Source organism: Mastigoproctus giganteus, chromosome 7 (genome assembly GCF_048544385.1).
Source record: "Mastigoproctus giganteus isolate SK-2022 chromosome 7, ASM4854438v1, whole genome shotgun sequence".
In the NCBI taxonomy this organism is placed as follows: domain Eukaryota; kingdom Metazoa; phylum Arthropoda; class Arachnida; order Uropygi; family Thelyphonidae; genus Mastigoproctus; species Mastigoproctus giganteus.
Window position 1 is genome coordinate 122706924 of NC_143581.1, and position 15223 is coordinate 122722146.

The window sequence follows — 15223 nt, forward strand, 5'->3', positions numbered from 1 at the left end:
CCAGCCAATTCTTTCTCGTGCTTTGTGAAAACGTTCTGGTGTTGTGTAAGACCATACCCCCATCCTTTGTTCTTATCAAGCCACTTTTTTCTTTGTCTTCCTTTTGCTCTTCAATTATCGATTAGCCCCTTACATGATTAGTCTCTTTGGGTCATATTGAGGGCCTCTTATAATATGCCTGAGGTAGGCATATAACAGTTTAACATAACAGATGTTGTTGTTATTTGGTTTTTTAACATAACCCATAACAGTTTTGTTAAGGGAAAATCATGCTTAGTTTTTTTTTTTTTTTTTTTTTTTTATATAAACCCCAAACACGAGAGGTGTTAGAACCTATAGTACTTAGTACCGTGCTGGGTTGGAGGTTGAGAAGACGAAAGAAGATATTTGTTGACTTTGGACTTTAACTTCTGTAGACTGTAATTTTCAGGAAATACGTATGAAGGAAGGTTGTTCCAGAAAACGGCAGTTGAATGAATAAATCAGGAAGATGAAAAGTTGGTTCTGTGAGTTTGAAGTTGGACAGTAAATGGATGTTGGCTGGTGGCAGCACGTGTTCGGACTGTTTTGAAAGAGAGAGCAGGAATTATAGAAGCTAATTCAGAAGAACAGTGCCCATGTAAGTATCTGTAGAAGAGGCGTGCAGCAGAAACAGTACGTCTATGAGACAGTGAGTGCACAGACTGAGACAGCGAGTGTACGACTATGAGACAGCGAGTGCAGATGAGTCATTAATTAATCTAACTGCCCTCGTCTGAATGGAATCAATAAGCCTGAGAGAGATTTTGGGGGCACCACCCCAGATGTGGGAATAATATTCCATGGCAGGGCGGATTTGCGATTTATACAGAGTGAGCAGCTGTTTGGAAGAAAAGTAACGCCGAGAGCGAAAGAGAAAACCAAGTTTTTTAGATGCAGCGGAAGCAATATTTGTAATGTGCTTGTGCCAAGAGAGATTAGAAGTCAGGGTAATCCCCAAAAGAGAGATATCATTTTGCCTAGAAATCGGAGTGTCACTAAAGATAAGCATAGGAGCAGAAGAATCCTTTTTGTGAGATATAAGACAAGACTGAGTTTTAGAAGGGTTGAAATCAACTAAGTTGTCTTTGCCCCACTAGAGAATTACCTGAAGATCGGCATTTAAGGAATTGGTAGCAGATTTTCGAGAAGTTGAAGCTGATTGAGCAGGACAGGGTTTCTCAAAATGGAAAGTGGAATGCAATGTGCTATCATCGGCAAACCTATGGATAGGATTTACAGTCAATGGAAGAAGGTCATTAATATACAAGAGGAAAAGAGTGGGAGAAAGAACTGAACCGTGGGGGACACCAGCATTAGTGGAGAAGTTAGAAGACAGAGAGACATCTACCATCACCCTCAGTGAGCGACCAGAGAGAAAACTGGATAACCAATTACTAAAAACAGTTGGCAAACCATAAGATGGAAGCTTGTTTAGAAGACCTTTATGCCAAACACGATCGAAAGCCTTTGAGATGTCGAGCAACTACTTGTGTTTCACTGAACCTTTCCATTGAATTAGTCCATAAATGGGTAACATAAGCCAGAATATCACCGGTGGATCGACACTGACGGAATCCATACTGGCGATCATTGATCAGACGGAAGATTTCTAGGTAGTTTAAAATTTGGCAGTTAATTGATTTCTCCATTACTTTAGAAAGAGTAGAAGTAATTGCAATGGGACGATAATTGGATAGGAGGGATTTGTTACCCTTTTTAGGAACTGGCTGGATATGAGCAAATTTCCAAGCAGTACCACCTTTGGAATAAGAAAGTGAAAAAAGGGGGCAAAGAATAGGAGTAAGTTCAGGAGCACAGGTTTTGAGAACAAGTGGAGAAATACCATCGGGACCTGGAGCTTTCTTAGCATCAAGTTTCATCAAAATCCTTCTAACATCCTTTTGACGGAAGACCACAGGAGGCATTGAATGGAGCATGTTGGGAATAGTGGGAGGTGTTTTACCAAGATCGTTAATGCATGAGTTGAAAGAAAAATGGGATGCTAGCAGGTCAGCTTTATCCTTTGCTGAAGTGACAACAGAAACATCTGGTTTGGACAGAGGTGGGAGCAGAGATGGGCAAAAGTTGCGGCCAATAGCTTTGGCAAGAGACCAGAATGCTCGGCTACCATTAGGGCAAGAAGCAAGTTTTCTGCTCTTAGCCTATTTAAACTCTAGTTTGGACTGGTTAATAACTGCTTTACAATTGTTGCAAGCTTTAGTGTAGGCAGAAAATGAAACTGAAGAATTAGAAACAAGCCAATTATGATATGCAACATTCTTCTCTTGAACAGCCTTAGCACATTTATTGGAAAACCAAGGTTTAGATAAAGGACGAGATTTTAAAGTGGAGTGTGGGATAATGGATTCCATTCCTGCAAGAATAATTTCACTGACACGATCTGAGCAAACGTTGACATCAGAACTTTTGAAACAGTAATCCGACAAAGGAAAAGAAGAAAAGACGTCTCGCAGGTCATCCCATTTTGCATTCTTGTAATGCCAAATAACACGAGGTTGGGAATAGCCATGAGATAAAGGTTCCATTGGAGAAGAGACAATCACCAAGTTGTGATCCGGAAGCCTCCTAGAGAGTTACCAATAGGTTCAGTCCAGTCCGGTGTACTAACTAGCGGCCGGCCTGCAAACACCATTTTAGAGCTGTACCCTCGAAATGTAAGGAATATTGGATCTCACCACGATGTTCATCATAACCTCAAAAGTCATCAATCATACTGCATGATGGAAGAGATGGGGAAGGGTTGACCGGAACTTAGCTCTAGAGACTAAACATGGGTTCCACCACTTCAAGCCTCCAATAAGCAAAGTGGTGGTATTGAACCAGTTGATGAGAGTCATCTACCACATAGTACTGCCTGGTAACATAGAGGGGCGGCGTTCCTCCATTTTGGGGTGGGCGCCACACCTCGACCCCTGCTTATGTTGGTTCACACCTGGATGGTCACCCACCATGTGCATGGAGATTACCCAGGATTACTAACAGTCCCACCATTGTGAAGGTGGAAGCAGAGGATTTGGCTGTCACAGACCGTCCGGACTTCGCTGAAATTGGGTCCGGCTTGAGTGTTACCCGAATATCAGTTCCATCAGCGTTTTAGACTCCCAGGTAGCAAGTACAGCTTGTTTGGCATATCTGTGAGAATGTCTGTGACAACCTCTAACCTGGTTATCTGTTTTGACACTGTCACTTGTGAGCTGGATGTAGGAAATAAGTTTTTGTTTATTTGCATTTTGGATTTTCGCAAAACATTTGACTCAGTCCCTCATAAAACATTGCTGTATAAGATGGACCATGTTGGAATCACAGGTAAGATTTTAATATGGATCACAGGGTGACTGCAGGGCAAGGAAACAGAGGGTTGTGATTAATGCAGATTAATGGTTACTCTTCAGAGTGGTATAACATTAAAAGTGTGTCTGATTTTCATAAATGATGTTGACAGTGGGATTGATGATGGAATGTGAAAATTTACAGATGATGTGCAAATCAATTAATGAACAGCTCCAAGAAGCACTCTTTCAGGATGACTTGGATAGGCTTCAAGGATAGTCAGAAAAGTGACAGCCATATTTTAATGTAGGTGCCTTCATAGCCAGGTGGGCAGGAGCAGCAGTGCGTAGCACACACTTCTTAATTAGACCTGGGTTCGAGCCAGTGACCACCAAATACAAAGGATGCGAAAAGGTCAGGGAATGACCACCGCATATCCCTGAAGCAATGTGGCCTTAGTTGCTAATGCTCCTAAAAAACCAAATAACAACACATCTTTTAATGCAGGAAAATGCTTGAGTAATACAAACCCAAAATTACTTATACACTTCATGGGGTGAATTAAAAATAAAAAGAGTAGCTGAAGAAAAGAATTTGGGAGTTATGATACTGTTCAGACATGAAGTTCTCTAAACAGTTTTAGATAGGCAGGAAGGAAGGCCTGTGGTGTTCAACTGATGATTTATCAAACATTTGCTTGTGGAGATAGGAGGCATGCAGATGGCACCTGAAAAAAGACATCAAGCTTCTTGAAAGAGGCCAAAGATGGGCATCCCAATTGGTGAGAGCTGCAAAATGGCCCATACGAGGAGACTTGTAATATGTGGGTTGTACAGCTTGATAACCAGACATTTTAGAGGGGACTTGATTAAGGTCTACGTGACTCTGAGGGGATAGTAAAATGAATGAAAGTAGTATTTTCATTGTTATAAATGATTCTAGAACTAGAGGCCATAAATGCAAATTGTAGAGAAAGTGATTTAAACTGGATTGTAGGAAGGTTTTTTTTTTTTTTTTTTTTATCTTTTGTTTAGCTGGCAAGTTATTAATTGCTAGAATAAGTTACCTGTTAACTGTATGGTTTATTGTGGCTGACTGCTTGGAGAAATTCAAGGGTCAACTGAATAGTTACCTGCATAAGGAGGGACATTAATTTTCATTATTTATTTCTATTATATTTTATTATAATATAAAGTACTAAAATATAATATATTATATATTTTATTATAAAGTAAACTAGGGGGCTTTGCCCCCTGCTCCACTTTGTTCACCAATGCCTGTGCATGTTTTTCTATGTAAAATGTAGAGATATGGTGGAGTAAGTCAAATCTTTTCTACGTAAAAAACGCGCCTGTTGAAACGCACCAATCAATATCTAATCAGGAAATGATCTATGTAATTATTGTGCATTTGTAGTGATGTAATTGCCCCACCCACTTGTACCATGTGACCGCATTCCCTCTTCTCCCACCTTGGCCTCCCAGGTTTCTAGACTTCACCCCACGTGACTTCTTTCTCTGGGGTATGTGAAGGACAGGAATTTGATTATCGACTTAATGTGTTCTGTGTGATACGGGGTGTCCATGTTGAAAGTTTATAACTTTAAGGTACGAAAAGTTGAGAGTTTTCCTAACAGTTGGTGCATATTATGTGATTATAGGCTAAATGGTCACTTCACAATAAGAATATCAAAAAAAGAATTTCGTATGAAATTCTTTTTTGCCGTTATTTTTAAATTTCCCAGTATATATTTTTATTTATGTATTTTTTCCTGTGCTGCATAAACCTGTGGCTTTACATTATATGGCTATTACTGTAATACTAAAGAGGAGAATTATAGACCAAATTTTAGGAAGTTTTCCTTCAGCCAATTGGGTTGTTAATTGCAGAAATAATTTTTCTTCTAACAATTTTGGAAACTCAAATACCACCTGGATTAGCACCTAAAATAAATTTAATGTTTTTTTAAAAATAAAAATGGCTATATTTACAAAAAACAATTATTCATAATTTTTTTCAAAACTCTCTTTCAAAATGGATTTTTGCAAAAATCGTTCATTCTTAACAAAATGCAATTGTTCCTTATACCGATTAATTTAACAAGATAAATCTGCATATGACATAAAGTACAATTTTAGGAACATACAAATGAGAGAGTTGGGAAGAGAATGTTATAAATGTACATATTTACACAGTCACCTTTCATTTCTAATCTGACATGGTTGACTGAATACATCTGATTAGGTGCATGTGTTTAGAGCATGGCATGAACTAAGAGTAGCTAACTTTTTTTCCTGCAGCATGCCACATTATGAAATGCAATTGTGTGCCATCTATGCTCAGATCCAGAAGTTACCATAATCATTATCTCCTCTCGCCACTGATCCATGGTGGGTACACTAAATGTTTTTGATCTTTATAAAAAGGAATTTTACACCAAGTGTTTTATTAAAAAAAAAAAAAAGAAAAAAACTTTACTTCATAAAAAAAACCCTTGAACAGATTTGCCAATTTCTTCTAATTGATAAGTATACCCTGTGATAAAGTATACCATTTCATAACTTTAAAATTGGCAAGTAATAGTATTTGCCATATAGTGCAAGGAAGCCACATGCTTTTACTGCACTGGATAAAGAAAAACCCAATCGAGTAGATAAGAAAACACAAATTATACGTTTCCCCTTCTCACACAGTTAAGTAGCCAGTAGACCTTTGAATTTATTCCAACTGTCAGTCTCAACTACCTGCAAGGACAACTGAGGCTGACAGTTTGAATAAATTCAAAGGTCTACTGGATACTTATGTGAGAAGGGAAGCATATAATCTGTGTTTTCTTATTTATTTGGCTGGGTTTTTTTTTTTTTTTTTCCCAGTGCAGCAAAAGCATGGCTTCTGAAATAATTCAGAACTGTTGATTTTTTTTTTTATGCTATTCTTTGTTATAACACTATAGGGGATACAGCTATGAATAAGACATTTTTAAAATGTGTTATTCATAGCTATGAATATGAAAACATATAGTTTGAAATATTTTTTTTAATCTATGCTACCATTGGCATATTTCATACATAGACTCACCACTGTTCATGTGGGTGAAGGGGTGTAATGGAAACGTAGTGAGTGATAATTCATATTTTCCTAAGCTTTTACATGGAAAATTGGCTTTACATCTGCAAGTTCACCTTTGAACATTTATTTAATTTTTTGTGATAAAACTAGTTCAGTTCCACCACAGTTAATGATGCAGATTGGATGGAAATATAAAATTTAAGAATAATAAAATTGACATTGTTGTCAATATGAGAGATTTTTTTGTTTTTTAGATTTTAACAGCTCTGGCATACTTTATACAAGGGATGCACCTATTGTTGCATTAATGTAGGTTAACAAATGAATAGTTATAAATGAATAATATTTAACCAAACAGAATCATGTCACAAGGAACTCACTAATGCTCCTATTTACCTGTGCTAAATTGATGCTAAAAGGCAGTAAATATGAACCATAGGTTCCCATTATGTTGAAACCTAGTTTATAATTTCTGTAAAGCTGTACCAGTGAGATATTTATGTGGGACCAGCAGCCGTCTTTTCAGCGATATCATTCTGTCATACCAACCTCCTAGAAAAGAGTATTGACACTGCAGGAATAATGGCACTTCAAATAGTAAGTGAACATTTCCAAATAATGACAAACAGAAACTACATGAAACCATCATGGTAGTATACACCATGTCGTATACTGCAATAGTGCTAGGCCCTATTCAAGGTTTGCAAAATATTGACAGTACCACCCACTCAGTACTTCACCTTATCAGTCAACTAATAACAGGTGTAGTAATTGAAAAATCCAGTTTTTAAATTTGCTGTATGTCAGGACATATAGGTATGCAGAAAATAAAGCAGCAGAGAAATCAGGCAAACCAAATCATCATTCACAAGAACAGCTCAAAACACCATTGAGAGACTACAGAGTTGTGATGTGTAGCTAACCAAAGCAGACTGCCACAACACTAAAAAAAAAAAAAAAAAAAAAAAAGGTAACTAGCACACTTCAGCTGGTAAAGAAAAACTATACCCAATGGTATGAGTTTCTGCGAGATCAGAAACATGTTATATATGACTTCCTATTTTGAGCAGGTCAACCCCCCCTTCCCCTAGATGGAACTAAACTTAGAGGAATTCTGAAATTCAGAGAAGGCAGACTTTGACATCCTGTATAATACAGGATAGTACCTCACATTATAAGTACAGGTGACCCCCGCTTAACGCTGATAATTCGTTCCGGAAAAACAGAGCGTTAAGTGAATCCGCGCTAAGCGAGCGCCGCATTCCCATAAAGTAACATATGTATTTGTGAGTTGCGGTCGGTGCCATAGGATATTTCCTCATCAATAATAAACGGTAGTGAAAAGATGCACAAATGTCGGTCAAAATATTTAATATTCAAATATTTGGTACATATAAAATATTCTGCATTACATACGTATATAATTATGTGGTAACTACTTATGTATCAAAATTAAACTTAAAATTCCGATTAAAATCATGAATTTAATTGATCTAAATTGATTTAATTTAATTGATGAATTTAATCAAGAAAAATGTGTTGATTTTGGGTTGAACTTTGGCCTTCTTCCAAATAAACTAAAAGGGATATTAATTTTAAATCCCCTGCAGCGTTACCACCCAACAATAAAGTCAACCAATCCTTCGCCGCTTTGAAACCTGGCATGTTTTTTTTCTTCTTTCAGTATGAAACTTCTTTTAGGCATTTGTTTCCACAAAGGTCCTGCTTCATCTATGTTAAAAACTTGTTGAGAAGTATAACACATATCCCTCTTCAATAATTTTAACAAGTTCTTTTTTGAAAGTTTTGGTTCCTTAATCTGCACTTGCGGCTTCTCCCTGGATTTTAAATCTATTCAACCAGCCCTTACTAGTTTTAAATGGTTCCACATTTTTTTTTTTAGATCAGTTTTCTTCAGATCATCTTATTGGCTAATCTCTCTCTCTCTCTCTTTTTTTTTTATAATATTTAACTTAATTGAATTCTGCATTGGATATTATCTTCAATAAAATTAGTTAAAGTCTTTCCATTTCAATCCTAATAGCCGACCTAGACCTAGATGCTTGCAATGGAACAGCTATCTTTCCCGCTGCTAAAATTAATTCTTTATTTATTTATTTTTTTTATAATTGTTCTTACAGTTAAACTTGCAAGTCCTAAATTATGGCACACATCCGCTTGTCTTTGACCAGAATCGATTTGCTTCAAAACGTCTAATTTGATTTTCAAATTCAGTCTTTTTCTTACATTTATAGTCTTCATACTGCGTCCAGACATAGTTGCTTTTTCATTCTTATCCACCATTATTAACCCTTCAAAAATGTAACTGCGTTGGTTGCATTAATTATGATACAATGTTCAAGTAAACTGTCTGTTACGCACGATTTCTAATACTGTACTGAGTAATGACTAGACTTCGGATAAATGCATATAATGCAAATATTACAAGCAATATACTAGATCATTTTTTAAAATGTTGATCTCAGAACTACGTAACAAGTCACTGTACTGCAATTAAATTAGCGTGCGCGAAAATTTCACTGAGCGTGCGAGAAAATTTCTCAAGTCGGTGTGGGAAACGTTTTAATGCTGTTTTGATATTCATTTTCAAGCTATCGATTCCATCAAATGAAACGATTTCGTTAAATATGCCAAAAATGCAATCTGTAAAAGAGCATTATAGTGATCTGTGACAGCGTTATAGTCAGATACGGGTTATAATATAAGAACAGCGTCGTAGCGAATCAGTGTAAAGCGAACTGCGTTATAACAGAGGGGGCCCTGCCGTGTTCTGAAAAATCACAACCACATAACACATCTTTAACTTTGTAAAAGCAGTGGTGGATCATTGTTATACCCAATAGAAAAGAGCTTCAATCTCTTTTACGAGAAATAAAACAATGGCTGAGGAGACTATTGTCATTGTTTTGTCAAACTCTTAATGTACTAACCATATGGGGGGTTGAAAATTTTTTATTCCATTAGAGATCACAAAGGTTTTCGATAAAGAAAATATTGCCAATCTGTATTGTGACTCTTCTTGTGTGTTCACAACAGAAAGTTTCAGGTTTGTTCTTCTATATTCTTCTCCTTTACAGAGGTGTTGTGGAAGGTGAATGAAGGTGGCAACTGTTCAGAGAATTAAGCACCGTGCAGTCATTGAGTACTTTCATTTAAAGGGAATGTCGTTGAAAGAAATTCATGAAGACATGCAGTAAAATGCAGGGGAATCTTGTTCTTCATACGCTGTTACCATCTCGACACCTGCAAATTTGGATGCCCTTCAATGACTTTTTTTTTTTATGAAAACTCCAAACACGAGAGGTATTAGAACTTATAGCACTTAGTACTATGCTTGGGTTGGAGGTTGACAAGATGAAAGAAGATATTTGTTGCCTTAGACTTGAACTTCTGTAGACTGTAATTTTCAGGAAATACGTATGAAGGAAGGTTGTTCCAGAAATCGGCAGTTGAATGAATAAATGCAGAAGATGAAAAGTTGGTTCTATGAGTTTGAAGTTGGACTGTAAATGGATGTTGGCTGGTGGCGGCAAGTGTTCAGACTGTTTTGAAAGGGAGAGCAGGAATTGTAGAAGACAATTCAGAAGAACAGTGCCCATGGAAGTATCTGTAGAAAAGGCATGCAGCAGAAATAGTACGTCTATGAGACAGCGAGTGGAGAGACTCTGTTAGAGAGGAATCATTAATAAATCTAAGTGCCTTCTTCTGAATGGAATCTAAAAGCCTGAGAGAGGTTTTGGGGGCACCGCCCCAGATGTGGGAACAGTATTCCATGGTAGGGCGGATTTGCAATTTGTACAGAGTGAACAGCTGTTTGGAAGAAAAGTAGCGCCAAGAGCGAAAGAGAAAACCAAATTTCTTAAATGCAGAGGAAGCAACATTTGTAATATGCTTGTGCCAAGAGAGATTAGAAGTCAGGGTAATCCCCAAAAGAAATATATCATTTTACCTCGAAATCGGAGTGTCACCAAAGATAAGCATAGGAGCAGAAGAATCCTTTTTGCAGATAAAACTGAGTTTTAGAAGGATTGAAATCAACTAAGTTGTCTTTGTCCCACTGCAGAATTACCTGGAGATCGGTATTTAATGAATTGGTAGCGGATATTCGAGAAGTTGAAGCTGATTGAGCAGGACAAGGTTCCCCAAAATGGAAAGTGGAATGCAATGTGCTGTCATTGGCAAAACTATGGATAGGATTTAAAGTCAATGGAAGAAGGTCATTAATATATAAGAAGAAACGAGTGGGGGAAAGAACTGAACCTTGGGGGACACCAGCATTAGTGGAGAAGTTAGAAGACAGAGAGCCTTCTACCATCACCCTCAGTGAGCAATCAGAGAGAAAACTGGATAACCAATTACAAAAAACAGTTGACAAACCAAAAGATGCCAGCTTGTTTAGAAGACCTTTATGCCACACACTATCAAGCCTTTGAGATGTCAAGAGCAACTGCTTATGTTTCACCAAACCTTTCCATTGAATTTGTCCATAAATGGGTAACATAAGCCAGAATATCAACAGTGGATCAACATTGACGGAATCCATACTCGTAATCGTTGATCAGACGGAAGGTTTCTAGGTAGTTTAAAATTTGGCGGTTAATTGATTTCTCCATTACTTTAGAAAGAGTAGAAGTAATTGCAATGGGATGATAATTGGATAGGAGGGATTTGTTACCCTTTTTAGGAACTGGCTGGATATGAGCAAATTTCCAAGCAGTCCCACCTTTGGAATAAGAAAGTGAAAAAAGGGGGCAAAGAATAGGAGTAAGTTCAGGAGCACAGGTTTTGAGAACAACTTATACATTCTACTTTTGATGGAATCCATACTGGTGATTGTTGATCAGACGGAAGGTTTCTAGGTAGTTTAAGAGTTGGCAGTTAATTGATTTCTCCATTACTTTAGAAAGAGTAAAAGTAATTGCAATGGGACAATAATTTTTAGCATTAGCATTAGTAGAGGCATTTGATGCAAGAAAGCAAGCTTATGCAGCATCAGCCAAAAAAAAAAAAAAAAAAAAGCCAAAAAAAAAAAAAAAAATTGGATGGGAGGGATTTGTCACCCTTTTTAGGAACTGGCTGGATATGAGCAAATTTCCAAGCAGAAGGAAAAACAACTTTGGAATAAGAAAGTGAAAAAAGCAGCAAAGAATAGGAGTAAGTTCAGGAGCACAGGTTTTGAGAACAAATGGAGAAATACCATCAGGACCTGGAGCTTTCTGAGAGCATCAAGATTTGTCAAAATCCTTCTGACATCTTTTTCACAGAAGACCATAGGAGGCATCGAATGGAGTGTGTTGGGCATGTTGGGAGGTCTTTTACCAAGAACATTTATACATGAGTTGGAATTAAAATGGGATGCTAGCAGGTCAGCTTTATCCTTGGCTGAAGTGACAACAGAACCATCTGGTTTTGATTGAAGTGGGAGCAGAGATGGGAAAAAGTTGTGGCCAATAGCTTTGGCAAGAGACCAAAATGCTTGGCTACCATTAGGGCAAATAAGCAAGTTTTCAACTCTTAGCCTGTTCAAAATCTAGTGTGGACTGATTAATAACTGCTTGACAGTCGTCGTGAGCTTTGATGTAGGCAGAAAATGAAACTGAAGAATTGGAAACAAGCCAATCACGATATGCAACGTTCTTATCTTGAACAGCCTTAGCACATTTATTGGAAAACCAAGGTTTAGATAAAGGACGAGATTTTAAAATGGAGTGTGGAATAAAGGATTCCATTCCAACAAGAATAATTTCACTGACACGACCTGAGCAAACGTTGACATCAGAAGTTTTGAAATAGTAATTCGACCAAGGAAAAGAAGAAAATAAATCTCACAGGTCATCCCATTTTGCATTCTTGTAATGCCAAACAATACGAGGTTGGGAATAGCCATGAGATAAAGGCCCCATTGGAGAAGAGACAGTATCACCAAGTTGTGATCTGAGGTGCCTAAAGGACCACTCACTTTGACCGTGTACCTGGAAGTGTTGTTTGTGAGAAAAAGATCAAGCGTGTTGGCTGTATGGTTAGGATTATTTGGTATTCTTGTAGGTACATGAAAAATCTGTGCAAGGTCAATAGTAATTGCAAAAGCCTCTGCATCTCGACCAGCTGGGTTGGTGTGACAAGAAAACGGAATCCTGTTGGAGTTGTGAACATTAAAATCACCAGGAAAATTACCTCACTGTTAGGAAAATTGGACTGGAGAAAGCCAACTTGCAAAGAGAGGAAGTCAAAGAGCTCTAAGTGATTAGTGGAGTTGGGAGAACAGTAGAGACAACAGATGAATTTGACACAATGAGGTAGAGAGATTTTAAGCCAGAGAAGATTGAAAAGAGGAGATTCCAAATTACTGTCTCTGACAGGGAATATCGGAACGGACATATAAGTACCACCTTTGAGGCGAAAGGAATCATACAGAAAATAATTTGGGCAACTGTGATGAGCAGTAGTTGAATCAACTGATAACTAAGATTCTGTCAGAAAAAGTACATGTGGTTTGGTAGACTGCAAGTGGAAATGGACATCGTGAGATTAGAATTGAGACCACATATATTTGTGAAATGAACTTGGAATGTTTGAGAACTTTAGATCTTTTTGCAGATAAGCTTACTCTATTAGTTTGACAATTCATGGTGTATTCAATAGTAAGAAAAAGTGGGGGGACATGCAGTATGAAGTAATGAAATTTTTGATATGGCGTAAATGTGGTAAGAATATCCAAGATCCTTGACATAACGTGGCCTCGACAATGCCCCCCCCCCCCCTGCATACACACTACTCAGATTCCCTCCAGTCACCATCTGGCAGAGTAGAGGTAGCAAGATTATACACTAGCTGAACTGGAAGCCTTCTATAGAGTTACCAGTAGGTTTGGTCTGGTGTACTAACTAGTAGCTGGTCTGCGAATACTGTTTTAGAGCTGTACCCTTGAAATGTAAGGAAGATTGGATCTCGCCATGATGTTCATCATAACCTCAAAAGTCATCCGTAATACTGCATGATGGAAGAGATGGGGAAGGGTTGACTGGAACTTGGCTCTGGAGACTAAATGTGGGTTCCGCCACTTCAAGCCTCCAATAAGCAAAGTGGTGGTGGTATTGAACTGAGTGGTGGTATATGATGTGATCGTGCAAGACCACAGAATAACATTGAAGCACATTGAAGCAACATTAATTATCTCTAATGAGTGAGCTCATGGTATTGTAGTTAATGTTTTAGGAATGAAGGTTTCTTTGAGATGAGTCCCTAAAGCACTGAATGCAGATCAGAAGTGGGAAAGAGTGAGGTGTGTTGAGCGATATACCACCTCAAACCCCACAGTTTTGGGGGTGGGATGTCACTAGGGACACAACTTAGGTGCATTTCTTCAAACCTGAAACAAAAGAACAATGAAAACAGTAGAAGCATCCCTATTTTCCCTCTCCTAAAAAGTTTTGTGTGTAGAAGTTGGTTGGGAAGATCATGGCATCCACTAGAATGAGAAGCAGTGATCATTTTTGATTTCCTGGAACAAGTTGCCATAGTCGGTGTAGAGTATTATTCTACTATTGTATGAGTATTATTACTCGTACAATAGTAGAATATACTATTATTCTGCTGAGACGTTTCCACGAGAAATTAAAGCTCAAGAAGTACAGGAAATTGTCCAGAGGAGTCATCTTGCATCAAGACAATGCACTGGCATGCACACAGAATTTGTGACTCGGGCATCACTGTGGATTCGAGCTATTACAGCATCTTCCCTACTCATGGATTTCGCTCCATCAGACTATTTTCTGTTTCTGAATCTCAAAAGGACTTGAAAGGACAAAATTTTGACAATGCTGTGATGATGGATGCGCTCAACACGGTATGAGTCAATCTTCTGAATTTTATTTGAAAGCTAGTGGATCGCTCAAGAAAGTATGTTGAAAAATAAATGGGTTTCACAGCTTTTCAGCATTCCTTTTATGAGAAGCTAAAAACTTTTCAATCTCTCCTCTTAAGCAGCATTGTAAAATGTTGCGTAAAACATTAGCTAAGCTTATTAATTTACTTTTAAGATTATGAAACACTCAAACCTATGTAGGTATATTATGTTTATTTCCAAATTGGAAAAGTGTACATAATGGAGTCACACAGTGCTTTATTACCTTCATATAACACAGTGTACTTATGCATCACGACACTCAAGGAATACCTTATTAATTTAGAAAAAATATATAAAAGAGCAGTCTTCTGTATAGTGTAATTCGTATTTGAAAATTGAATGTTATTGTTTTTTGTTGCGAAATTGACTAATAAATTGTTTTTCTTATACTTTTTGGGATATAATTAATTACTTTAAATAGAGCTATTTAAATATAACTGCTAATGTTATTTTTGCAGAACTTCATCCATATTATTTCCATTACTTGGTGATCATTTTCCTTATATAAGAAAGGATGCTGAGACTCATGTAAATTATATTGGAAACCTTTTATACATCTGTTCCTATATGCCCCAGCACAGACAAAGCATTTTAGATCTTCTCCTTGATAAAATTGTTCAGATAGATGTAAGTATTCATTAAAAATGATTGACAAAAAACCATAACTTAAGAATTTTAACATCATGCATACCTTTGTTTTCATAAAAATAATTAAATTACAACAGATCGTGGATATAGCTTAGCTTAATTTTTCAGTACTCACCTCATAGTAATCCGCTTAGTTGGTTGAAAGTTTTGCCATGTGCATAGTGATTAAGAGATTCTAATAACTTACGGGGATTATAAATTTAAAAACTAAGTTATGGGCTTTAAAGATTTTTCTAAGAAAGGAAAGTGCACCTTCCATTCTATAGT

The 15223-nt window shown here is 37.3% G+C and overlaps 1 protein-coding gene across 4 annotated transcripts in view; it reads left to right on the forward strand.

The window, feature by feature from the left end:
• Window positions 1-15223, forward strand: part of Tif-IA (RNA polymerase I-specific transcription initiation factor RRN3 homolog Tif-IA) — a 282972-nt gene that overhangs the window by 89246 nt on the left and 178503 nt on the right. For all 4 annotated transcript variants that reach the window (XM_090377082.1, XM_090377081.1, XM_090377084.1 and 1 more), the window contains exon 6: window positions 14767-14935. In XM_090377082.1, the coding sequence (XP_090233208.1) occupies window positions 14767-14935 (169 nt within the window). The remainder of the gene's footprint in view (window positions 1-14766; window positions 14936-15223) is intronic.